General features: G+C 51.0%; 1 protein-coding gene across 1 annotated transcript in view; it reads right to left on the reverse strand.

The window, feature by feature from the left end:
• ZNF618 (zinc finger protein 618) overlaps window positions 1-25726 on the reverse strand; it is a 171233-nt gene that overhangs the window by 61059 nt on the left and 84448 nt on the right. The window contains exon 2 of the mRNA XM_029919630.1: window positions 14762-14805. Coding sequence (XP_029775490.1) covers window positions 14762-14805 — 44 coding nt within the window. The remainder of the gene's footprint in view (window positions 1-14761; window positions 14806-25726) is intronic.

The raw sequence follows: 25726 nt of genomic DNA on the forward strand, positions 1-25726 counted from the left end.
AACAGGATTGCCAGCCAGATTTCAATCAACTAACAAAACACCCAGCACAGTGGCTGGCCTGTAACTGCTATCAAGACACGGCCATCTTTACCATCCTTAATAATGACGAACTATTACGGCATCCTTAGCACTCAGTGGACCCAGTGATACCTCTGCCCAGGGTCCGCCACGTCAGGGCCACCAGACACCATCTGAGCTCTTGCCCGTCTCTGAAGCAGAAAACATAAATCAGGACGGTTCAATCGCCCCAGTGTTCATTTCTTTTACTTCTTGAAGAAACACTGAAGTCGCTTCCTATGTGTCAGGATTGTTCTAATACATGGACTCTTTTCATCTCGGTGAGGAAGTCCTGAGGGTATCTCTGCTTTACGGATGAGGAAACAAAGGTACTGAGAGAAGAGCCTTGGTCCAAGCCACGTGGGAAGTAAGACACAAAACCACACTTAGATGTAGGCATCGTGGTTCTTAGCCACGGTGCACTGAGACTCCGGAGAAACCTACAGAGGGAAGCCTGCCCACCTGCCCCTGTGGCAGCTCCCACATCACCCACTCTTTGACCTTGTGCATCTAGAACATTCTGAACCAAGGTGCTAGTGGCTGAGCCAGAGGAAGGCAGACTGTCTGACTTTTCTGGCTACTGCTTCCTCCAAGGGGGACATCTTGAACTAGAGTCCCCTTGCTGAGGACCAGCGCCCCCTGGGAAGGGATAAGCCTACCCACTCCCTGCTGTGTGACAGTCATCGGCTGTGTGGGTGCCACATTGGGCTCTGTGCTGACAGCTCAGAGCCTGGAGCCTGCTTCGGATTCTGTGTCTCCTTCTCTCTCTGCCCCTCCTCCACTTGTGCTCTCGGTCTTTCAAAAATAAAGAAATGTTACCAAAAAAAAAAGAGTCATCACAGGACAACAAAGCCTCTTAGCTCAGTGAGGCAGGTCTAAGAAGTCACGAGGGAGGAGCTACAACTTCAGGAGGGGAGGACAATCTGCAGCCCAGCGACATCAGAAGGGGACGTCCTGGGCATGAGGTCTCCTCGGTGCTGGGGCACCAGAGCAGAGAGGTGTGCAGACAGCCTGGCAGGAACGCCGTGTGATGAACTGAGATGGGAAGTTCTGGAGTTGGATGGTCCCATGGCCAATCTCAGAACCGCCACTCCCAAGCTGTGGGTTCTTATGCAAGTGACTCCAATCCCCCAAGCCTCAGTCTTCACACCCATACGATGGGGATAAACACAGCACTGGCCTCATAGCACTGTGACGCAGAGACAAGGCAATGTCTGCAAGGGACCCTAAATGGTGGCTCCAGTGGAGATGTCCTATACATCTCTGGTCTTATGTGGGGTCCGGGGTAGGGAAGTATGCAGAGGACACAGGGAAGAGCCTCACACAGAACAGACGTGCAGAGGCCGTGGAGGATTTAAATCCCATCACTATCACATCCCAGCTGGTGACCCTGAGTGAGCCCTGAACTCCTCTGAGCCCGCATCCACATTAGTGAAGTGGGGAGCCCCGCATCTGCCCAAAAGGTCTTATGAAGATCAACCGCCAGAATGTAAATCGAGGACCTCATCTAGAGTGGCTCATAGAGCAGAAGTAATCATGCCCACGGGAACCAGTGACGGAGCTGCTGAAACCGCTGCCCCCTGAAAGACATCGCATGTACACTACATACCAGTCCTGCCCGTCCTGAGGCTCACTGGGCACAGGTGTGGAACTCGGGGACCCTGTCTGAACCTGAATGCCAGCCCAGCAAGAACACAGTGCAAAGGTCTCAGGGGGGCTGCTAGGCAGCCTGGAAGCTGAGGCCCTTGGCTGGTCTTGAACTTGACTGCACAAAAGGTTGAGCCCCAAGCACCGTGCAGATGTGCTCCCCAGGACAGTAGAGGCCCACTGGAGACAAAGGGTCCATCCTGCCTGTGCTCCCCGCAACTGAGGTCACAGGGAAGGAAGGGAACAGAGCAGACCCTCCTCCCTGAAATACCCTCAACCCCCTTTCCTCACTGCCGACATCAGGAAGCTCAGCCTGAGGTCTAAGAGCACTTGTCCACCCACCTGAACAGACGAAGTGCCCTTGCCGGCTCTCAGGGACCCCCACCAGCATCAGGACATCCTGGTGGGGGGCAGGAGTCACTGGAATCAGACAGGCTGGACATTCACATACCCTGTGACCTTGGGCTGGGCTCCCCCTCTGAACCTCAATTTCCTTGTCTGTCAAAGAGGGACCATGCTCCTTGCCAATGTGGGGGACGGGAGATGAGCTAGGGAGCTGGGGTGGAGTGGGTTTCCATAGATGGTACCTGCCACTGTGATGGCATCATTGACTCATGAGGACATCCTCACCTCCAGGAGGCCTTCCCTGCTTGCTCGAAGTGGAGTTGGACCCCCTTTCTGAACGCCCATCTGCCCTCACACAGGAGACCTTCTACTGCGAGTTACATGAGCCATCCTGTCCCCCGAAAGGCACTCCCTTAAATGGGACATCCCCAAGCCTTGGCAGTACCAAGGACATTGGCAACTTCTCCCAGCTTCATGTTTTAGATTTACAAGCCCAAATGTTGCTTTTGTGGGTGCTTTGCATTTAATTAGGTGTCCTAATAACAATGGAATCACTGAAGTACTTATATCACTTTGAATTAGTGGTATAGCAACTTCTAACTTCTTAAAAAAATTTTTTTCATATATCATTTTTTAAAATAGAGCTCATTATTTTAATTATATCCATTTAAATGTACAGTGGAGCCCTTGGATATTCTCAGCACGAATCATTAGGTATATTAGTGAAAAAGCACTTGGAATCTATCTACATGCTGACACTCCATAATCTATTCTATTTGTGTCGCTGTAAAATAGATTTATATATAGATAACTACAAAATAGTTGCTCAAGATATGCTATGAATTTTATATTTAACCTGAGTCACACTTCAACATAAAATCTAAAGTCAGGCACTAAAAGGATATTTCTTGGTAAGTACATGCCGTCCATGGTCACTGGTGACTGCTCATGCCAGAATGCCGAGAGAAGCCAGACCAAGTCGGTCCTTGCCCCCAGGAGTCCCCTAAGAGCACTGACCCCTCATTAAGGCTATGGTTCTCAAAGTGTGTTCCTTGGAAGCTTAGGGGTTCCACAGCAGTGGTCCAGAAGCACCCATGAGGCCTGAATGAAAAGGGTGGTGTTGATTTTAGCCTGGTATACTACATATATGTGGGCTTCTTTCTCTCTGTAGTGGGGTAAAAGCCCCCCCAACCTAAGATACACCCACATCTTAAGGTTACAAATGTAACCTTACTTGGAAAACGCCTCTTGCAGATCAACGTACTTAATTTTAGGACTTTAAGAAGAGACCATCGTGAATTACCTTAGGTGGACCCTAAATGCAAGCACCTTATAAGAGTCACACGGGACAGGAAAGACAGAAGAGGGGACAGTGCAGACCAGAGAAGGCAATTATGACCACCGCTGCAGAGACTGGAGAAAGGCAGCCACAGGTCAAGGAACGCCACAGACGCGAGAAGCTGGAAGAGGCAAAGACCAGATTCTCCCCCTGGAGCCTCGGAAAAGTGAGAGCACAGGCTTCAGAAGTGAAACGCCCCAACCTGCGCTAATGTGTCACAGCAGTCACAGGAGACTAGCACCCTGCCCTGTGTCAGACTAACTGAGGAACCCATTCCACAGCAGTTAAGTCTGCAAGCCGCTGCCCTCCACCACCCTCGGTTTTCTTTAGCTTCGTTCCTACTCATCCCCAGCACCGCGTGTGGCCAGTCCGACATGCCCGCAGATCCTGCCTGAGAGTTTCAGGAACAAATCTCTTCCTCCGGGTCTTACCAGATGGCTCTCGAGTGCTTGGACCCACCCCATCCCATCTGGCATGCACAAGGGCCCAGCCAGATGCAGACGCTGAAACACTAAACAAGGCTCTGCTTGCTTCACGTCCAAGGTCCATCCCTGGCACAGCGGCCCCATGCACTGCAGGGAACCCAATCAATACTGTGAACCAAGGGCATGGCCAACGTCACATGATTTCCAGTGACCAAAGTCAACTTTTCTGACTCCCATCCTGGTGCTGTTCCCACTAAACCCTACAGCCTAAAACTAAACCCTACAGCGACCCAACAACTCCTCAGTGGACTGGAGGCCCAAAGACCATGCCATTTCTGGCCGTGTTGGAGGAGGAGTTTCGGATGATGCCACGTGCCCAGGAGTCAGGTAACTCCATTTCTGGGTATAATTTCTCTGTCATTCCACCAAAAATGTTAATGCTTGAAGCACTACCAAGTCATGGTACTTAAGAGGGATCCTCAGGACCCTGGAGATCAGTCCTGGCCCTGCCAGACTCAGTTTTCCCATCTGCAAGATGAGTGAACGGGAATCTAAGGCAGTGGGAGGGGCTGGACCTCCACCCAGCAGGGTAAGGGGCTGCCTGCGCAGCGCAAGAAGCCATGCACCCGTCTGTGCCCCAAGGCTCAGCCTGAGGACCACTCTACCGCCCGCAAAGGCTACTGCCACTTTAGCCCCCTGAAACAATGTTAAGGGTGGTGAAGGGGAATCTCTAATCAGTGTGTAAATAATGACTTAGTTAACTCCCTCTAGAATAAAACTTCATTAAAAGACTCCACTCATTAGGAATGAGGGTTAAGTAGCCTCAAGCTGAGCTTAAACACACTCTCCACAAATGCACAGAGTGTTAAAGGAATTAATGCACATCCAACCATGACTTCAGGGGCGGCATTTACCCTGCTGCAGAGACGGCAGACTGCTGACCAAGTCCCCCGATGCTACCCAAGGGCCCACCTACCGATGATCTAAGAGCACATGATTCTTCCTATTCCAGTGTCAGCAGACCCTTCCTGGCCAAGCCTCCAAGTCCAATGAGGCTTTTGCCTCCCGCATTCCACCAGGGCTGTTCCTCCCAAGACCCCTCGTGACCTCCATGCTCCTGGAGCCTATGGTCCCTTCTCATCCTCAGCGACCCCGTCCTCAGTTCTCCCTCTCCCCACTGTCCAGCTCTTTGCTCCCTTGGGCTCTATGCTCACCTGGTGGGCCGCTCCTCTATCGTCGGCTGATCCCTCTTTACCAGCCCGGCCCTTATACACTGACATACCCCAGCTATCAGTTCTAGAACCTCCTCCATCTTTATCCACACTCACTCCCTAAAGTGATGTCACTCATCCAGACTCCTGTTTTTAAATATTAACAATCCAACGACAAGTCCCAAATCCTGTCTCCAGCCTGGACCCCCCGAATTCCAGAACTGCACACACAACTGTCTCCTGGACACCTCCTCCTGGATGCCCCCAGAGGGACACTTATTTAATGGGCCCCAACTGAGCTGCTGTAACACACCTCCCCCCAAATCAAGACAACAATGCTTTGGATTCCCATCCCACAAAAGCCACGATGCCACCGTCAAATAACTGCAGACTTCTCTATCTCAGTTAGCGATTCCAGTCCTTCAGCTTCTCAGGCCCAGACTCTGGAAATAACCTCCCTTCCCTCTCCCCCACGGCATACTAACGAATCGACCAGCAAGTCCCATCAACTACCCCTTAAAGGTGTGTCCAGAGCCTGACTACTCCTTCCCAGCACTTGGCCACCCCCTGGTCCTGGCCGCCTTCCCCGGCCTCCTGTCTTGTTGCCATCACCACCCAGCCAGTCTCCTGCTCCTATCCCCAGCCCAATGCTCCAATGTCAACATTCAACACAGCAGCCAGAGCGATCCTGTTCAAATAAGCGGGGTCACGTCACCTCTAGCCCCAAACCCACTGTGGTTCCACATCTCAGCCGGAGTAACAACCAGACCCCTCGCTCTCTGACATCCAGCAGGGAGCCTGCAGCCTCAGCCCTGGGATTTCTGAGAATGCCCCCTCTGCTTCGACAGGGCTCCTCTCTGAATCTGCTCTCCGATTCCATGTGCTTGAGACACCCCCAGGGCCAAGGGCTCTACCCCACTGCCGTTTTGTATCCGTGCCCGGCCCCCAGCGGACGTTAGGTGATGTCTGCTGAACACAGACATCCACCAGGTGTCGACACACCAGCGTGAAAGTGGAGGTAACAACGGCAGCGGTACCATAATGAGGGAGCGAGAGGACAAGAGCAGCCGTGGCGTCCTGAGTGGCCATGACGCGTCAGGCATGGCCAGGCACACCGTACCTGTGCACCAGCCCACTGGTGTCAGGCACGTCACTATGCCCCGACAGGCTAGTAGTTTGGCTTTAAGGTAAGAAAATGGAGGATCGGAGAAACAGAGCGGTTTTTTCATGATCACACAGCTGCCGAGTGACAGAATGGGATTCAACCAGATCTGCCCAATGCCTGGGCTTTCAATCACTCGGATGATTCTGGCTTCTCTTCTCCAAAGAGAGACGATTAAGAACAATGACAACAAAACACCTGTTGAATGAATGAACAAACTAACGGCTGATGGCCCAGAAATTCCAAGAGACGAGAAGTACATCCCCTCATCTCCTACTGTATCCTCAGCATCCTGACAGAGTGGGACACAGGCTAAGATGCTTCACACAGCAGCACAGAAATGCAATAAATTAAGGAAATTAAGGAAGGAGGGGTTCCATGTCTGCTACAGAGGAAAGTGCTTGGGCTTTGTGTTCACTGTTGACCTCTAACTCTCCTTGAAGTGTTCTAAAATGGCTGCTGTTCAGACATGGCCTTCGGACACAGGGCCTCCTGTTTTCAGTGACGAGGACAGGAACCATAATGGGGTTAGAGAATACAGCTTCTGCCAGCCAGGAAGGACCGAGAGAGAGAGAGAGAGAGAGAGAGAAAGAGAGAGAGAGAGAGAGAGAGAGAGAGAGAGAGAGAGAGAGAGACACCCCTCCAGCAAAACCCCAGTTTCCACAAACCCTGGTAACGAGGCCCGTGAATTTCCTATTCCACTCGTGTTTCAAATCCTCACATCACCCATGTGATGCATGTCTTAATAACCCTCAGAATTATCTGCATTTCCATTTGTCATGTATCACTGATATATTTTAATAAATAGTCAAGTAGAAAAGATTAGGTTAATAGATTAAAACTATTAACCTATTAAACAACTCTTAACAGTCTAGAAATTCAAAATAACCTACAATGCATAAATATATCATTAGTTTGAGATAATTCATAGGCACTTAATTTTCTTCAATGTATGTTGTCAGTCAGCCACGACGCTGGGTAATACGTCAGTTCAGAAAGACAGCGTGACGATTTAAATATTAAGAGTTAATTCCCTGGTTAATTTAAACCCAAAATAGAGAAAAGCAGGAATCTTGAGCAATACTGTCAAGTCACCAACTCCAACATTTAGTAGGATGGGGCCCTCCGGGGACAGCTGGGAACTTCTTTTACGGGTGTCATGGAACCTGCTAGGTTGGCCCAAGTCATTAAAAAGAATTACTGTTAGCAGCATTTTAAATAGACATACTGCCTTCGTTGTCCAATGGGTACAGTGGTGGTACGATGTGGATCTGTTCGCACAGGTGCATTGCTCTCTCAAGAATCACCTTTTTGAGTTTCTTTTCACCCAGCTGTTGGGGACACTGCAGGCTCCGGGAGTCTTACCCAGACCGAATTCCCTCCAGGGGTAGGAGGGGAAGGACAGGCCACAGTGGAGTCCCTGGGAGAGACTCACTGTCCTGCAGAGACCCTCCGGGACCCCCGCAGGGTCCCATGCAGCCCCCAGGGAGCAGCCGACTCAACCAGTGAGGACGGAGACGGCTCAAGAGCTGGCCCTCACGCTGGCTGACGTGAGAACAGAGAATTGCTCTCCCTATGCCACCAGTGTGATTTCCTACTGAGGCTGTGACTTCGCTACTTTCTCTCTCTCTGATTCCCAGATCCTCCGGCCACTTTCTCCTTAACATGAAGGGTAAAGAAGCTTCCCAACAGGACCCCTCTGCTCCACCACCCTGCCCACACTGACAGCCGATGCCCGGAGCTGTCCTCCCGGGGTCCCGCCAGTGTGCCCCTAACACGGTTCAGAGCTCCCCAAGGTGGCTGGGGGGGAAATGACCCAGACACTGGGCCGCTGCCAAGCTCTCGAACCTACCTACACCCCGCTCTCCTCGTGTGGAAGCTGGCGAGGTCAGCACGAACCACTTAGGGCTGTTTCGAAGATTCAAGGACAGAGAGACACATAATGCACCCAGCACCTCGCACATAGTGGGGCTCCATAAACGTTTGTTCTTTCCTCCCGTCCTTACCAGACAATAATGTGGGAAGTTGCAGCTCGTAGGCCAGGGATGGAGTACTCCTTCTCAATGAATGCAGAGGGGCGATTTTTAAGCCCCACGAAAACGGAATAAATGGTGGGCATGGCTGCCCCGCCCCCATGCAGCAGCGACAGGGAGGCGGAGGGGGACACACTGCAGCCAAGTTCGCTGCAGAATGCGAAGGCGGCAGCAAACATGGAGGTCGGAGTGGAGCACTCTGGCGTTCCACAGGTTCACGCTTTGAGTGGCAAGCTGGAGGACGCATGCGCGGAGGGTGCATCTCTTCCTCTTATATTAGCAGAGCCAGACACGCAGAGAGGCTGTGGAAACTTCCTGAGCTGTTTTCTCAGATCAAGGGCCTTTGGCATTAAGGGCCTCAAGAAGCGACTGGGTTGGACGATCCCAGTGTCCCTTCTCAAGACTGCACTTTTTCAGGATGAGGCAGGACTCCAGAGAGCCCTGAACGGGCCAGTGCAGGGGTGCCACTTACTGAATGTGTTTAGACAGGTCTGGGGTGCGTGCACTGAGCAGAGGCTCCCCAGGGACCTCAGTTGCCTCCCTCTGCTGGTCCACCCCCAGCCATGTGGCAGAAACGATTCATCACTTTCAATGTGCATTAGTTTGCATTTCTGTGGCTGTCTCCAGAGGGCAAACCTAAGGATGCTTCTAAACTTTCAGGAATCTGTCCTATCTGCAGAGTCTGGGTGTAACATAAAGGACTGGGCAGACAGGAAGGACGCTCTGCCCAGCAAAAACGCACTGGCCTCGTCGCCTAGATGTAGGAACCCCAGAGTCAGCCTGCAACTGTAGGATCTTTTGTGGCCCAACTTCATCCCAAGTTTGGCGTGGTGAGAATACACGTTTCTGGAAATCGAATCCGAGCTCCAATAACTGCAACCTAACCCTAGCGTCAAGATAAAGATGTGCCCTGGCTAAAATCTACCCAGAGCGCTCCATTAATCCATTCTGTTAATACCGTACTGGCCAGGGACTACCTTTGGGGCCTGCTGCTACTGCCGAGTGTTTTGTGCCAATGAAGTTAATTTGTTCAGGGCCACTTTTACTTTATTGCTGAAAACCAAAATGCTAAATAAGAAGGTATTCTTTAAAATAATAATAATAATAATGCGGCTGCACACACGTGGTGATCAGATTATATAATGATCCAGCAGTGAGAATTCGTGGCTTGAAGGACCAAGACTCAGCTATGTCCAAAGCTGTAACCTTGGACAAGCCCATTCCTCAATCCCCTCTGAAGAGAAGGGACAGTAATCACTACCTCAGAGGGAGCACAGGGAGGATGAAGGGGGGTCTGTGCGTGACTCTGCAGGACACAGTAACTGGATGGGGGTTGGCCCGTGACAAATACGAGCTCCACCCTCACCCTCGTCCCGGACTCCAGTCCTCTCTCCAGGGTCCAGACTCAAGAAGAAATCAACCATCAGCCAATTGTTACTTGCTCCTAGGAAGAGAATCTAGCACGGTGGTGAAGAAACTAACATTTCCTGAACACCTACTATAGGCCAGGCATTGTGCTAGGGGTATGCGTATTACTATCATTATTACTACACTTAATCCTCACTGACAACACTATGAGGGAAGGTCTAATTTAATTCCCATTTTCCAGATGAGGAAACTGGGAATATATAACAAGCCCAAGGTCACACAACTGCACAGTGGGTAGCCCCAGGATCTGAACCTAGGCAGCCTTGGCTCCTCGGCACTGTGCTAATGAGCTGCTAGGCCCTCAGCTGGGGTGAGAGAGAAGGAGAGGAAGAGACCGGGCAGGCCAGCTGTCTGGATGCAGAACTCACAGAACCGCTTTGCTGAACTGGATTCCTCAGGCTTGAAAAGATATGGCCTTTCAGAAACTCCCTTCCAAGCCTACCTTCTAAGGTCCTGCCTATCCTGAACTCTTGGCCACACCTCTTTAACCCTGCATCTTGCTGTTCATTCACCTCCTGGCAGCCAGAATGATCCCTTTAAAACCAAATCACATCACACCACCCCTCTGCTCAAAACCTCCAGTGGCTCCCCATACCTCGCATAGGGTAAAGGCCTACGTCCTGACGATAGCCTCCAAAGTGCTATCTGCCATATCAGCTTCCTTGCTGTTGCTCCAACACAATATACACACTCCTGCCCCAGGCCCTTTACACCTATTGTTCTGTCTGCGTGGATGTGTTTCTCCCCAATGACTGCTTGGCTCAGTCCCACATTCCTTCAGATCCTTTCAAATGTCACCTTCTGGTGATGCAATACTCCTTCTGGCCCTCCCAATCCCCTGTCCTGCTTCTCTCTCACCCCCACATCACTGTTTATCCTCAGACATTCCATACATTGTATGTATTGATTATGTCTTCTCCACTCTCACTAGAACTCGAGCTCCACAAGGTCAGGGATTTCTGTTTTGTTCACTGCTGTATTTCCAGCACCCGGATCGAATCCCGGCCCGTTGTAGGCACTAAGTATTTGCAGAATGGATGCATGAGATTTGGTCTTATCACCCCTGCTGACCAAATCTCTCTGTCTACAAGATCCTGATTGCTTGTTAGGCAATTGGTCCACACAGCAAACCAACGAATCCCTTAACCTCTTCTATCCCTGGTTTCCTTAGCTCCACAATGAGACAGTTACCCTAGATTATCTATAGAGCCCTATCAGCTCTAAAAACCTTCAACTGACAAAAAAAAAAAGGCATAATTCTTCATTATAGCAATAATCTCCATTTACTTGGTTACAAAAACTGCATTTCCTTTAGAATTTTCCACAGTTAAGGCCCCACAGCCCCCACGCCTTGCAGATAAGTAAGGTCTGGCTGCAGTCGCGCTTCGAGGTCCATAACCTGCACACCAAGTTGGCATTGACCTCAAGTGCAGGGGTCACCAGTCCTTGTAAAATAGACCCAGGTTAGGTTACAGAGAAGTAAACCAAACCACATTCGGCTGTTTCTTCGGATCAGAAACACCGCCTCTCCTTGTCCCCCTCAATTTAACACTAATTCCTTAGCAGTCCATGCTGTTGGTTTTGGGGTTTAGCCAGAGGCCCTCTGGAGAAGTAACAAAATTAGGTATTCTGGGCCAACAGGCAGGCGCTGGGAAGAAAGCGGACCCTCAGGGGATAACTGAGTACGCCATGGCATGGCCGGGAGCTGGGGGTGGAGGCCCATGTCAGAGGGCTAGGGGTCCTTCAAGGTCATTCCTGGCCAGGGTTGTGTAGCCCACCTCGGACTTCAGGGAGCCTGGGCCTTTGCTTCTCCATCTGAAACAGGGACTAAACTCATGAGTCTCATGCTCTGCAAGGTGCCGACATGTCTAAACGCCACTGGGCCGATCTAACCCAAGACCAGGGTCAAATCCTCTGCTAACGCCTGCAGGAACGTTCTCCTGATGTTTGATGCATAATCCACTTCTCGGACTGAGTGCTGGGTCACTATACAGCAAGACTGTTCAGGTCTCTCAAAGATGCTCTATTAGCTTTAATTATAAAATCAATATAAACTCACTGGCTGAGCTCCTTCAAAGTCCCTGCCTTCTCAACAAGGCCTAGCTGACAGCACAGCCGCCAGCCCTGACACGCTCCTCTAACATCCGTCAGCTGACCACTCCATCCTGAGGAGCGGGAGGCCACAGTGGTGAGGTGTACACGTCAGAGAGGTGAGACCTGGGCAGGTAGCCTGGCTCTTGCTCACGTCCAGCTGGGCAGCCTCAGGCCCATTAAGTTCTCTGTGCCTCAGCTTCCTCATCTGTAAAGTGGGAACAGTACAACCACCTCCTTCATAGGGCTCTTCCAAAGATCACCTAAGTTAACAGTGACCTAATATATGTAAATCGCTTAGCTCAGAGCCTGACACAGAAGTACAGAATGAAAGGTACCTGTTATTACTCGAAATTTCTTCTTTACGTCTCGGGTCACACATGACCCCAAGATTTGAGCTGGCCTTTTGGGGTTCATATCCTGACACTGTGGTGGTAACAGGGGGCTCTGTCCCAGAGCACGTGTGAGCCAGGGTTAGTGAGGCAGGGCAGACTGATGGTACATGGGCCATCCTCCCCCTACCCCCGCCAGACCAGGGTAGGGGCCTCGAATCGAACCCAGGACTCCTCTCCCTCTGACGGCAGCCTGCAGCGCTAAGACTCACTTCGGAACTCTAGGAAGGCCCTACCGCCCCAGGGAAACCTGCCTGCAGCCTTCTGACCTGGTGTGGGAGACACTCACACATAAGAGAGCGAGAGCAAGAACTGTGCCAGCATCACAGTTCTGAGAAACGGTGGAGGCCTGTCCTCTGTCCACTTCCGCAGACCCAGTGGGCACTCAGGGTCTGCCGGAGGACTACCTCAGCATCGAATTCGTCTGAGTCCCAACACGCAGCACTGGGCCTAACACAGCAGCTGCTCAGTGAACCTGGGAGTCAGCGGGAGAGGCTGGCCACACCCTCACCCAAGCACAGCACTGCTGAGTAGAGAAAGCACCTGCTTTGGCAGGTTCGAGGCTTGACATGGCCACGTGTTCATCACATGACCCAGAGCAGGGCCGTCCCTCCCCGAGTGTCCAATGGGAGGGTGGGACTGGACAAGCTCCAAGGCCCCTTCCAGTCATGACATTCCAATCTAGGAAGCACACTCAGGCACCCCCAGTCTAGGGACTGCCACTGCCCCATGTACTGCTCTTACACAAAATCCCACGGCCAGGCACCCAGGACAAGGTGTGGGGCAGCTGCCAGCCACACACATCACTGCCGGAGTTCACAGGCCTGAGCCTGGCGGTCCATCCCCGGCCCTTACGGCATCCCCACTTCTCCCGTCTCGTTCGGGGTATCCATCCCACAAACACTGAGCGCCTGCTAGGGGTTTCTGCCTATGGATCTGGTACCCTAAGGGGAGAGGCAGAGAAAAGCACACAAATACATGGGAAAAATAAAGGGCGTGAACAGCCTGTGAGGGACACAGGCCAAAGGCCCTTTAAGGACAGGTGCAGCGAAGGTTTCTCTCCGAGGGGAGGATGGAGTCTGATGTGAAGGAAGATCAGAGAAAAGTACATTCCAGCCAAAGGGAACAGCAGCTGAAAAGGCTCTCAGGCAAGAGTCGGTTGAGGCCAGGGGTTGGCAATCCACAGACTGGGTATTTATGTATTATCTACAGTGCATTCACAGGAACTGATGGGCAGAGAAGTTGCCAGAGAGACCTACAGACTTTGAAGTGTAAAATATTTACTATCTGGCCCTTTACAGGTAAAGCTGGTCCACCCCTGGTTGGGGGAGGGGGGATGGGTAGAGAAACTGAGCGAAGGTCAGGGTAGCTAAAACAGACTGAGCGAGGGGGGAGCCAGGCGGTGCTGGGTGGTGTGGGTCACCACGCTCTCCGGCCCCGTGTTTCTGCCTCCACTCGAGCCGCCTCCAATCCAGCCTGCAAATGGCTGCTGCAGTGATCTTCCCAAACCACAGAGCCAAACACATGACTCCTCCTCAAAGAGCAATGGCTCCCAGTCATTTCTCGAAGCGCGTTCCAAGGAACGCTTGCTCCAGAGCCAAACGTTCAATAAAAGGGTTCCACAATTCAACAACTTTGAGAAGTACGTCATCCTCATTAAAGATATTGTCCAGAGTGCACGTGAGCGTGTGAAAGGTCCCACAGCAGAGAAATCTGTTGACTCTGCTGAACCCACTGTCCTTCGCACTTACTTAGCCACAGACCCTCTCTTTTCTACAAAAGTCTCGTAACGTTCCAGAGAACTCGTGGTGGCCTCAAGGGAAAATTCCTCTGCCTGGCATTCGTACTCTGACCCCAACTCCAGTAGGCAATCCTGGAGTGCGGGCCAGGTCTGGTGTGTGTGGGTGGCCTGGAGGGCCACCTCTCGCCTGTCCCTTGCCTTCCTCCTGCCTCCAGCGCCCCCCAGTAAAAGCCACGTGGCTGCTCCAGTCTGCTCTCCCTGAGGGAACACGGCGATGGCGACAGCAGTGCTAACTTGTCCGAAGTGCCTGCCTGTGTCACCGACAGCAGACGTCTGCAGTGTGAGCATATCCGGTGTCTCCACTCACCTTCCTTGGGAATGACAGCCCAGCTTTCCTTAAGGGACCCCCCCCTCTTCTGCCAGTTCCCAGGGTGAGAACACAGCCCTGGTCCGGCCACGCAGAGTATTCCCTCCCCCTGGTGTGGGGGGACTGGTTCAGGGAGCACAGGGCTCAGGCTGGGCCACGAGTTCCAGACTAGGATGGGATGGGCAGGCTGCTCTGGAGGTCACCACACAGCAGCCGAGAAGGGACTCGAGCCCGACCCTTCTGCCCAGTCTCGTGCTTCACCATGAACTCCCCCCGACTCGGGCGCCCCAAGGCCAGTTCTGAACATGGTCATCCTTGGTCCATTCACGGTTGCTCAGAGAGGGGCTGGAAAGTGCTGCCCGTGACTGCACAGCCTCCGGGGAAGTATGGGTACTTCTCAGCGAGGGAGCTGGCCTGGACCACACACCCCCTTTCAGGGGAAGGGAAGGACCCCAGAGAGGTGGCTGTCAGCTGTGCAACGGAGGGAGGGAAGGGGACAACTGGGAGGCGCAGGGAGGTGTACCTGCTCGCCGTGCTTTTCCTTCCAGCTGCACTGGCTCCGTCAGCCTGCAAAAGAAACCCAGAACATCCACGTCAGCCATGGGGGAAACCACAGGCTCTAGTCACTGCTGCCCCACCAAACCCCCCGCTGGATACTACCAGCCTTCAGACAGAGGGAGAGCTCACAGAGCCCCCTGCTGCATTCTTCCATGTTGGGAAAATCTGCCCCTAATGGTAAAAGGGAGTCAGGCCACCCCCCCACCCTCCTCCCCCGCACCTCTACCCCCACCCCCGGAATTTGCTTGGCCCTTTAAATCCAGTGGAGCACCCATTGCCAACACAAACCCAGCAACCACAGGGCCCTGGGGACTCAGTGAAAAGTAAGTAACCAGCTAAATCTGAGATTGAATTGCACCATTTTTATTTTCATCTGGGATTTCCAATAAAACAGTAGCCGCAGATTTATTCCTACCAACCGGAGGGGAAAATCCTATTATGTTAAAATATTCTGTCCCCCAACCCTACTAGCAGGGAGAGACAAGAGAGTACTGGTTCTTAATCTCTTTTTATTTGGGGGTGGGGGTGGGGGCGTAGGGAGATAAGGCTGACCAAATGCAAATTTCAGAAATCATAAAAGTCTGGCTCAGATGGAGAGACTGAGGCCCTGGGCCAGGAGGGAGCTGCCTGAAGTCTCACGAGGACTAAATGACAAATACCTGGGGGTCCTGACCCCTAGGCCAGTACTGGGGGGACCTCTATGCAGAGGCTGAAGGAGGCTGCAGATATGGAAAGAATGCACTGGTCAAAGATGCATTTCCCTGGCATTGTCAAAGCATTTATAATCATAGTAATCACACGTAGAATAACGCAGGTTCAAAACTCTGGCACACACGTGTTTCCAAATTCAGAATGCTTCCAAGTTTAGGAAGGTTATGTAGCACATGTGTTCTATATTTTGAAACACTCCTGGCAGGGTCTGGGGAGATACGCCCCCCCAACCCCCCATTCAAGCACACAGTGATATTTCCATAGTGCAACGTATGCGGTCAGCCCTGCAGAGAGGATCAGCGATGGTGGAATCAGTCTCTTCTCCCTTCAGGTTGACTTGTGCCACCTCACCAGTTACAAGACATCTTTCTGTTTTCAAGCTTTTTGAATTTCAGGATTGGGGACCTAAAAGAAAGATGAGAGCAGCCACCTTTGGATGAGTGCATTTACAAGAAGTTGCAAACTGGCAAAACCAGATGGCAGACTTAATTTCAATAGTCAATATGTAAAAACACAAGGATTTCGCCCAAAGAAGGCTGGATCTCAGTGTGTGAACGCAGCATTCGGTCCTACACGACCAGTCAGCTAGAGCCACCATCCCTGGTTCTCCACAGCTCCTACCATCATCTCCCCTTATGCCCAGCCCTCCAGCCCGGCCCCCGGGGGTGTCCAGACTCGTTCCCCTAGCCCACTTCCCATCAGGTGCCAGTGTCTTCTGATGCAGTCTTCCCAATGGGTCCCTCAACACACACAATATCCCCGTTTTACAATTGAAGCAACAAGAGTACAAGAAGTCATTTATCCAACATCCCATAGCCACATGCCTAGGTCTGGGTCACTCCAGTGGCCACTTTGCTCAGTTCTGGAATATTTTATCTCCCACCAACATTCAGGAGAGCCGATTGGGGAAAGAAGTAAACCCACACAACCCCCACTGCCCTGACTGGGGAAATGCAAAGATGAAGGACAAATAAAGAGGTAGAAAAACGCGAGGCCTGCAAGGGAGAAATTAATGGGATGCTGGTGTATTATTTCACTGGAAGAAACTAGAAAGCGGAAAATGGTTTGCATATCATTTCACTAGGAGCAAAAAATGGGATCACTTACAGCCTCTTTCCGACATCTTGCATTCCTTAGAACTTCTATGGAAAGTGAATGGGAAGAACTTGTTTTAATCTTTCATATCCTAAGAGGCAGAAGTGGTAAGGGGGGGAAATTCTGCCCTAGAGGGCTTTAAAAAAATTATAAAATCCCAAATGATCTCTCGTCTTTCAGACTTATTTCTCTCAGCATTTCATACATATTTTCATGTTGTCTTTTGTTGTTGTTGTCCTTTTCCTTCCCCATTTCACCCAGAGTCGACTGCATGTGGACAGTGAACATGATGCCGGGCGGAAGCAGGGATTCTGTCTCTGACACACCTTATCATCCCCACCTACGTTTCCCTTTTAATATGCCTGTGATGGTTGTGCTTCTTGCCACCAACAGCAACTGTCAATTTTGCTTTCCACCAATTTTTATAAAACAAAGACAAAATGCTAAAAATGCTCAAACAGTTGTCCAAACAAATACTTGTACAGAAACTAAGGCAGTGCAACAGAGGAAACGCAGCCGCTGGGGGGCTGAACAGACATGATGTGGCTGCTTACCGGAGCTGACGAGGGTGGGCACACAGGCAGACGACCGGCCTGAGACAGAGATGTCCGAGAAAGCATGTGTTAATTTCACAGTTCCCATTGATCATGGCACTTGGGTCTGGCCAAGTCCAGACCCACTGTAATGACGGGGGACAGCCTCCTGGGGCCCCCCCAGCCCCAGTGGAAGCCCACAGTGCTGACTGTGCCGACCCTCAGTGGAGAGATCCGTGAGATGCCAGGTGAGCTCTGCCCGAGTCCTCACAACTACCTACCGCTTGAATAAAGCTTAACTTCTGACACGACCGTTTTCCAAATGGTCTTATAATCAGCCATTTCCTACGATCCAACCTACACCACCAACTCACCTTTTACCTGGTGTAATCTGGCCTGATTCTCGATTTGAACCGAAGATGACCAGCTCAAGGTGTGACGTCAACAGACGGTCTTGAGTTTGGAGCCCTGGTTTTGCCACTTCCTGGCTGTACGGTTCTTGGCAAGCCACTTGCACTCTCAAGGCCTCAGTTTCCTCAGGTGCAAAATGGCAATAGGCCAATCCCAGGACCTCCCTCCTGGGGCTGGCAAGACTTCAGATAAATAAGGGAACACATGTAAAAGTACTAGCCCGGGCTAAGTACTGATTGCTCAGCAGATGAGAGAGAGGCGGGGCCGACCCGCGCTGCTCCAGGGGTCTAGCCAGCCTGTCTCAGGGAGCGATCTGAATCTCGAGCTGCAAGTCAGTAACTCATGAGCGTCCACCAGACCCCACAGCTCTGAGCCTTCCTCCAAAGGGCTGGTCAAAACGATACCAAATACGGTGACCTAGCTCAGGTACCAAGCGCAGGCCAGGTATGTGAAGTGCCCACTTGAGCTATAGAAATCCAGCTGCCAATGGACCGTGTGCTCCAATAGATGCAGCTTCTGTCTGGCTCTGTCTGGGTCTCACCTGGGGCAGGCTCTGTCCTTTCCCTGGACCTGAGGTTCTCATTGGAAGGAATAGGATGCAAGGCCTGAGAGTTAAATCAGGTCATCTCGTGCTGCCCTTCATCTCTATTTCTCTATATGGAGCTGATCAGACCTTAACCAAGCCCGTCTAAGGCAAGTGAGACGGGGCGGGGCACCGTGGGCCCACGAGAGACCCTTCGCCTCACGCTTAGAAGGTGGGGGGACAGGCAACCACAACCCTCCCCCCACTCTCCATAAGGGCACCTGGCCCCCTCTGCAGCCCCATCCATTCCTTCTACACCAGTTTCTCCTTAGGACCCAGGCAAAGCTATTTTTGGTTTCATTCAACCCTCCTCTTCCCTCCCAAATGAATGTGAAGTTGTTCTTTTCCATTCTCTTATTAAGGATTTTCTTGGAAAGAAAATATTATTCCAAACCCAGAAATTTTATTTCTGAATTTGTGCAAATGTAAGTTGTAGGACATTAGCTGCATTTCACATTTTGTGCAAATGGCAGAAACAGGCAATTCGTGTGCTACGGGATGGGGGCTGGCCAACGATTTCGATAAAATAAACCCTTTTTTAATTTAAATGCTAATGCACTGAATTAAAATTTAATAACTGAGGAAATTGAAAAGCCGAGCAGGAATATTGGAAATAAATCCAAGCAGAAACAGCTGAAATTAAAAATTCTAGAGAGTAGGAGGATAGCAGCTAAGCTGTCTTATATGATTACATTTTTTTTTTCAGAATGAAGCAAAAAAAAAAAAAAATCCTATCTCTCGCTGGCTCTAGGGCAGTAAATCCACAGTGCTGTGATTTATTGCTCAATTTTCCTGAGGGAAAAAGGCTTTCTTTCATGCTGAAATATTTCATAAATTTCAAGCCAGCATAAATTCTTAATTTAAAAGTTATGGAGGTCACATTTAGTGCACTGGTACAGCTCCAAAATCTTAAAGGAATAGCAGCGACCAAAAAAAAAAAAAAAAAAAGAAAGAAAAAGAAAAAAAAAGGAGGCAAAAAGGAGGGGCAGAATTTGCTCCTTTTTTTTTTTTTCATTTGGGTTTTAATTCACAAGCTGAAATTTCATTATTAAAGATTCCTCCTGGATGGATGGAACCCAAGCACATGGGGAACTGGTATGTGTTTGGAAATCTGCTGCAAAAGATAAAGAGATAAAGATTTAATTCAATTATAAAAAGGCATTTTTTTTTTTTTTAAGCCACTTGAGGAATTTCTGGTAAAAATTTCCTCCCTTCATTGCCCGGGAAGGGGTGGGGGGGGGGGGGGGGGGCCAATGTAATTGCTTCTCTTAGGTCTCCAATCTTTTGTGCACACTGATACATTCATTTGTTATACAGCTGTTCAGCGGCAGAAAGAATGCTGGGGCGCCCGTAATTCTAAGCAAATCAATCAAAAATTAATGATTTGTCATGCTTGCACAATGGAGGAAAACAGCTCCTTAGGTCCTGGCTGCCTGATCTTGAAGAATGAAATGTCTTTCTGCGATAAGAGAACCAGGCCAGAGGCTCAGCGAGGCTGAGGTACCCCTGAGAATATGGGTGCCCAGGGTCCCCTGAGCCCTGGGAGGATGCAGGAGGGCCGCCATCTTGGAGAGGGCATCTCCAAACTGGTGCCTCGGCCAGTCAAGCCCAGGGCAGAGCTGGTACGGCACATTTCCACGGTGGTATGATTAGGATCTTGCCTTCTCCCTCCCCCACTGCAATGCAAAATCTGCTTCCTCTTGGGAAACATCAAAGACTCCCCCATCTCCCCCGCCACATTTGACGTGTCCCTACTCACTGTTCCCCCAACACTCCTAACACACCATCACCAGCTCTTCTTACCAATTCTATGGGATGGGGGCCATAGTTCCTGGAGCACCTATGTCCCCCCCCAGTCCGTGCACTCCTTCTGGACAAAGACCACATCCCACACGTGGCCATGACTCCAAGACCCAGCTTGGGGCCTGGCACACAGCAAATATTCAGCAAATATGGTTGACTCCATTAGGTTATTTCTCAGGAAACAATGACAATGAAGTTGCTTAGATGAATAATGATCTGCATTGGCAACTAGGATGAAATGTAACAACTGATCTTAAATAATCAATCATTCCTTTGTTCATTCAACAAATATTTCTTGAAAGCCTACTGTGCTCAGCTTTGGTGAACAACCTCCAATCCACCGATGGGCAGCTCCAAATACCCAACATTCACTGTTTCTTGGCTTCTCCCCTCCCTTGGAACGGAAGAGTGAATGTGAACTCAGGAGAGAAAAGAACTTCCCCACAGCCTGAAATCCCTTTCAAGTCTTCTATTCTCTCTTAATTCACATGAATGTTATATTCACAAGTATCAACTGCACATTACTCCAAAATAAGCCTGTGTGCTTCATACAGGCATATGGTTGAATATAAAAATACACCTTATATTACTAACAGGTCCAACTGACCCTCTAGGAAGATGTGCAGGCTCCGCAGGGAGACAAGCCAAGGGCACTCGACCTGGTAGCCTGGAGGAGGCCCTGTACTTATGAGTGAGAAGCAGACCCTGCCCAGAGGACCATTCTGTGTCTCCTACTATTCCTGAGGACAGGAGGACAAGTGGGTTCGAAGCAATGTGCACCTCACTGGCACACCTTTTTCCTTGCAAGCAGCCAAGGGAACTCCAAAATTTAACTTGGAACTTCCTGTCTGACCCATTGAGGCACAAGACTCCAATCAGGAGGAAGTCATCTGCTCACCCCAGAAGTACTTAAGGAGCTCCTTCTATACATACCAGACATTGTTCTAGGCAGTTGGGGTGCGTCCCTGCCCTCAAAGGGATTACATTCACCTTGGAGAAGACAGCAGCATCAGGTGTAATCAATTAGTAAAATATAACACAGGCTCAAAAGCAATCCATTCCATAAAAGGAAAATAGGAAAGGGGAACGGCAACCAGAAAGCTGAGGCAAGAGGGGAGCCACAGGCTGCAGTTTTAAGTAAGGTGCTAAGAGCACATGTCACTAGGCAAACAACGGGAGGTAAGGGAGCTGGTGGTCTGGGGCCACAGGAATGACCAGCCCAAAGACCCACGGGCAGGTGTGTGCCCGGTGTGCTCCAGGAACAGTGAGGGCGTCGTGAGCAAGGGCTAGAGGAGGAGAGGTAGGGGAGGCTGGCCCATGTGGGCACTGTAGGCCTTTGGCTTGTACCCTGGAGAGCCACTGTGAGGTTCTGGCAAAGGGACATAATTTGACTTCCATTTTTAAAAGATCCTTCTGGCTGCTAAGTTAAGAATGCACCAGGGGCAAGGGGTCGAAGCAGGCAGGAGGCCAGGTAAAAGATGGAGTGGCTGGGACCAGGGGAATGGCAGCAAGGAGGTAAGGAAGCGGGTTCTTAATATCCTGAAAGGTAGAGCCAGCAGGACATCCTGAAGAACTGGGTCTGGGCTGTGACAGAAAGTAAGAGTCAGGGAAGATACCAAAACCTCAGGCCTCCACACCAAGAAAAAAGGAATTGTCTCTCTGGTACGTGAGAAGAAGAGTCATGGGCATAGCGCCTTCCACGGATCGTCATGCCACACCAAATCCTCCCCCAAACCCTGCTCAGGAGATACTGTTTAACTATCCCCCTAGGACCAAAAATTAGTCAACCACCCCGAGGGGCCAAGTGACTTGTCCAAGGTCCCTGGCTTGGCTGGGGCTCACACATCTTCTCACTCAAGCCAATGGCCATTTCCTCTAAACACCTGGCCCTTCAAGTCTAGAAGCAACAAGTCAAACCTGGCCCAAAGCAAGGTAGATCAACTGTTTGCCTACTGAACCACCAGGCCCCAAAGCAAGCACAAGCAGTCCCTGCTTTTTCATTCAGCAGGTGTTCTTGAAAAACACCTATTCAGGGTGACCATGCCAAGGCCAAACAATAGCTTTGCATGACACAAAGAGGATCCCACCCCCCGAAACTAAAATTCCCTAATGAGACCCTGTGTCTCAGATCACGTTCAGTGATAGGCCTCTGGCATGTGGTGCTTGGTTTTTAATTCTGTATTTGCCTTCTACCTGAACGTGGTCACTCGGAGCCACACAGCTGGAGGGGTGGGGGCTACCGTCCGGAGAAGGCTCTGAGGTCAAAGAAGTGTATCTTCCAATGGATATTCAGAGAATGCACAGCAAACGTGGGATTCTGAGAAAAGGCCGAAGGGGACTAATGCCGAATCAGACCCCGTCCCTCACTATTCCCTCCGATACGACCTATTAAGTGCCTGTGTATACTGGACACCAGGGTTGCTACTGGGGACACAACAGCCACAAGAACAGTGGGGGAGATGGGCAGTGATTACTTAATTATGTCACGCTATCAATTTATAATTACCGAGATACGTGCTTTTGAGAGAAAGGCCTACGTTCCATAAGCATCTTTGACAAGAGGATCCAATGAGACTGCAGGGTCGGAAGAGCTTTCCCGAGGGAGGGAGGCTGGAACAGGGCACACAGAGCTCCTGCTCAACGGGGGAATGGACAGTCTGTATGCAAATGAAGCTAACACAGGCTGGGTGACAGAGGGAAGGGCCCTCATCTTGCCCAGCAAGGAAGCTTGGGTCCCTGAAGCCTGCAGGGCCACAGCCTTCTCTGAAGGGACCAGCCTACTGACATGCCCAGTTCACACAGAGAGCTCCCGATTAGACCCCAGTCCAGAGCCTGGAGGCCAAGGGAGGCCCAGACATGCCATCAAGTGGCCAAGTTCCCAACTACCAGGGAAAACAAAGGGAAATGACCCATGTCTTTATTCCTTTTCGTTACAATGCCCTTCTGCCCCTCCCCAAGCCCTTGCTGTCTGAAGTCAAGTATCAAGAAATCAATCAGGCTTCCTAGGAATGGAACCACAGCTTTGTTCCTTTCATTGCCACTGCCACGTGTGGGCAGATCCTTCTCCCTCTGGGGGACAGTCAGACAGACCAGGACAGGACCCTAATGCTGACATCATCATCACCGCCACCACGTCATTATTGTCTCTGTCATATTGTCAACAGCTGGTGATTACAGAGCCAGGTGCAGACCAGGCAAAGGAATTTAGGCTTGACTCCGAGGCCCATGGGCTTCTCTAAAGGTTCACACACCTCTGAAAGCAACCGGTGGCTGTAGGACAGAGGAAGGGGGAAAGGGCATGGTATGGAGGCCAGTGTCGTCTTCCAGGGAAGAGATGGCAACGGTTGGGGCCAGCAGTGGAAGAGAGAAAGCTCTGGGTTGAAGGACTGCGGGGAGCGCCAAGGACCAGCTAAGATCGCATGTGGCAAGCACATGGGGCAGAGCCGGCACACAGCAGTCACTCAGTAAATGGCAGGATTAAACACATACAAGGAAGGGCAGCTACTGAGGAACCCTGGTCTGTCTTGGACTGTGTGCAGAGGACCTGGTCTCCTCTGTGCACAGATCTGGGCACCTGGGACAGAAGTGGGGCCTGGCTCAGGACCTTAGGAGGAGGGCAGCGTCCTGATGTCAGACGCGAGGGGCGGAGCCTCCCCCAGGCTGGTGCAGGACTCACCGCCAGGGCAGTGGAGGCCAGCACAGCTTGAGCCCACAATCCACACATGGACCTAAAGGGTCCATAAGAATCCTGGTTCTTTAATGTATGTAAATTCTATTCATCCAGCTGGGCTGCGTCCCAAACAGGTGCTAAGGCCACATCAACAGAGGAGAGGCACTCCTGGGGTCAGATCCAGCAAGGTTATGGGTTTTGGGAGGTTTTTTTAGTTCTTCCTATTAAAATAACCCTGTGTGCATAGGCGAGTTACAGAGAAACTACGGGGAGTTCCCTTCCACCTCTCGCCCAACACAAAGAGCTTTAGGCAGGGGACAAACATGGTCAGAGTTGTATCTGCAGAAGGCGGCTAGAGCAGGCATCGCGGAGGCATTAAGACCCGATAGGGGGCTGATGCCAGCATCCGGGGAGGGCCAACGGAGGCCTGAGCCAAGGCCCAACAAGGCTGGTCTGTCTTTCCGGAACCAGCAGTCAAAAAAAGCCCTCAGGCTTCAAGACTAAACTGTGAGGAATACCAGTAGTGGTGGTGATGGTCACTGGGAGTCAGGGGGGACGCAAGCCCTGCCACCTGCTAGCGGGACCTTGGCCTCTCTCAGTGACTTGGCCTCTCAGAGCCTCAGTTCCCTCCTCTGTAAAATGGGTGTGAAGCTGGTGCCCAGCTCATGGGCTATTCTGAGGACTAGGTGAGCTAATCAGTCACAGGCTATGGGGAGGGCCTTCCCAGCCACACAGTGCCAGCCTGCACTGTTAACCCAGCATAAAGGGCCTCCAGCAAGGACACCAGTGATCTCTGTTGAACACCTCCTGTATGCCAGCCTGGGCTGAGGCACGGGGTATACCATCTCACGTAATCTCCACAACCACCCCGGGTGGTAGGGACGGTCCCCAGCCCTGTGGTCAGGTCCCAGAGGCTTGCAGGGTACGGGGACCCACTGAGAGAGGCCCAGCCAGGCCCCCAAACCCAGATGCTCTGATTCCAAGTCCGTGTTCTCAAACCCCATGCCCTGCTGCCTCCAAGGCCCGGAGGGGTGACCTTGGCGGGTGACTTTCCCATCTTTAAGCGCAGACACGCTCCTCTGGGTGCACAAATGCTGCTCTGTTTGTTTTCTTTAAAAAAAAAAAAAATGCGTCTCAGTTCTTTACAGTCACAGAGTTAATCTCTCAATTTACAAAAGAGCGAGTCATGTGACTGGATTCCACAAAAATTCTCTCTCCAGGTTTATGATTTTACAGAAAACTCCAGGGAAAACCGCCTGGAGCGAGTTAAAACCAGATCAGCCATAAACCATGTCCTGGTACAGCCTCACCAAGCCAACTCAGATTACTCATTAAATACGTGATAAATATTCGCTTCAGATCAGCAGGAAGTGGGGGGGACAGTTGAAAAAAAAGAAAAAAGAAAGACTTTTTTGCTTCAAGGAGGGGGGAACTATTATAAGTAGAGAGAACTACAAGTTCTAATTATTGAACTCAGTACTGGGGGAGAGGGTTTTAAAAGTCACCTCCTTGAGTATTTTTAAGTAAGGCAGGAAAGGAAAAGGCCACTCCTCCAACCTCTTCCAGGAGACCAAAGTAAAGGGCTTGCACCTCCTGTGACATGACCACGGTGACGCAGTTAGGCCCAGAAAAACAGCAGCATCCCCATGCCAGGAGACCCCTCCCCTGGATGCCGGCCTGGGCAAATTCTGCCAGCCGTCTGCCCACCTCCCCAGGGAGGCTGGTGGACTGACGGCTTCTCAGACACCTTCCAGCCCTCACACCAGGAGGCAGGCAGCCTACGTTCAAACTCTGCCAGAAAGTAGCTCTGTGACCGACCGGGCTCAAGAAACATCACCTCTCAGCCTCAGTTTCCCCAGATGTAAAAGAGACGAAAGATCCCCATGAAACACAACCTCTGGGTGGATGAAAAGGTATGAAGTCTGTAAAATTCTTAGGTCGTGCTAATAGCTACGTAAGCCACAGATCTGGCCGACGTCATTTACTCACTACCTGATGGTGGTGAGTAAAATTATGCCTTTAAGAAACAAAGAAACCAAACATATTCTGATCCCCTCAGCAGGCTTTACCTGGCACAGTACCTCCCTGCATAGAATATGGAACTGGGTGGCCTGGGTTCAAGCC

The sequence above is a fragment of the Suricata suricatta genome, chromosome 13 (assembly GCF_006229205.1).
Source record: "Suricata suricatta isolate VVHF042 chromosome 13, meerkat_22Aug2017_6uvM2_HiC, whole genome shotgun sequence".
In the NCBI taxonomy this organism is placed as follows: Eukaryota; Metazoa; Chordata; class Mammalia; order Carnivora; family Herpestidae; genus Suricata; species Suricata suricatta.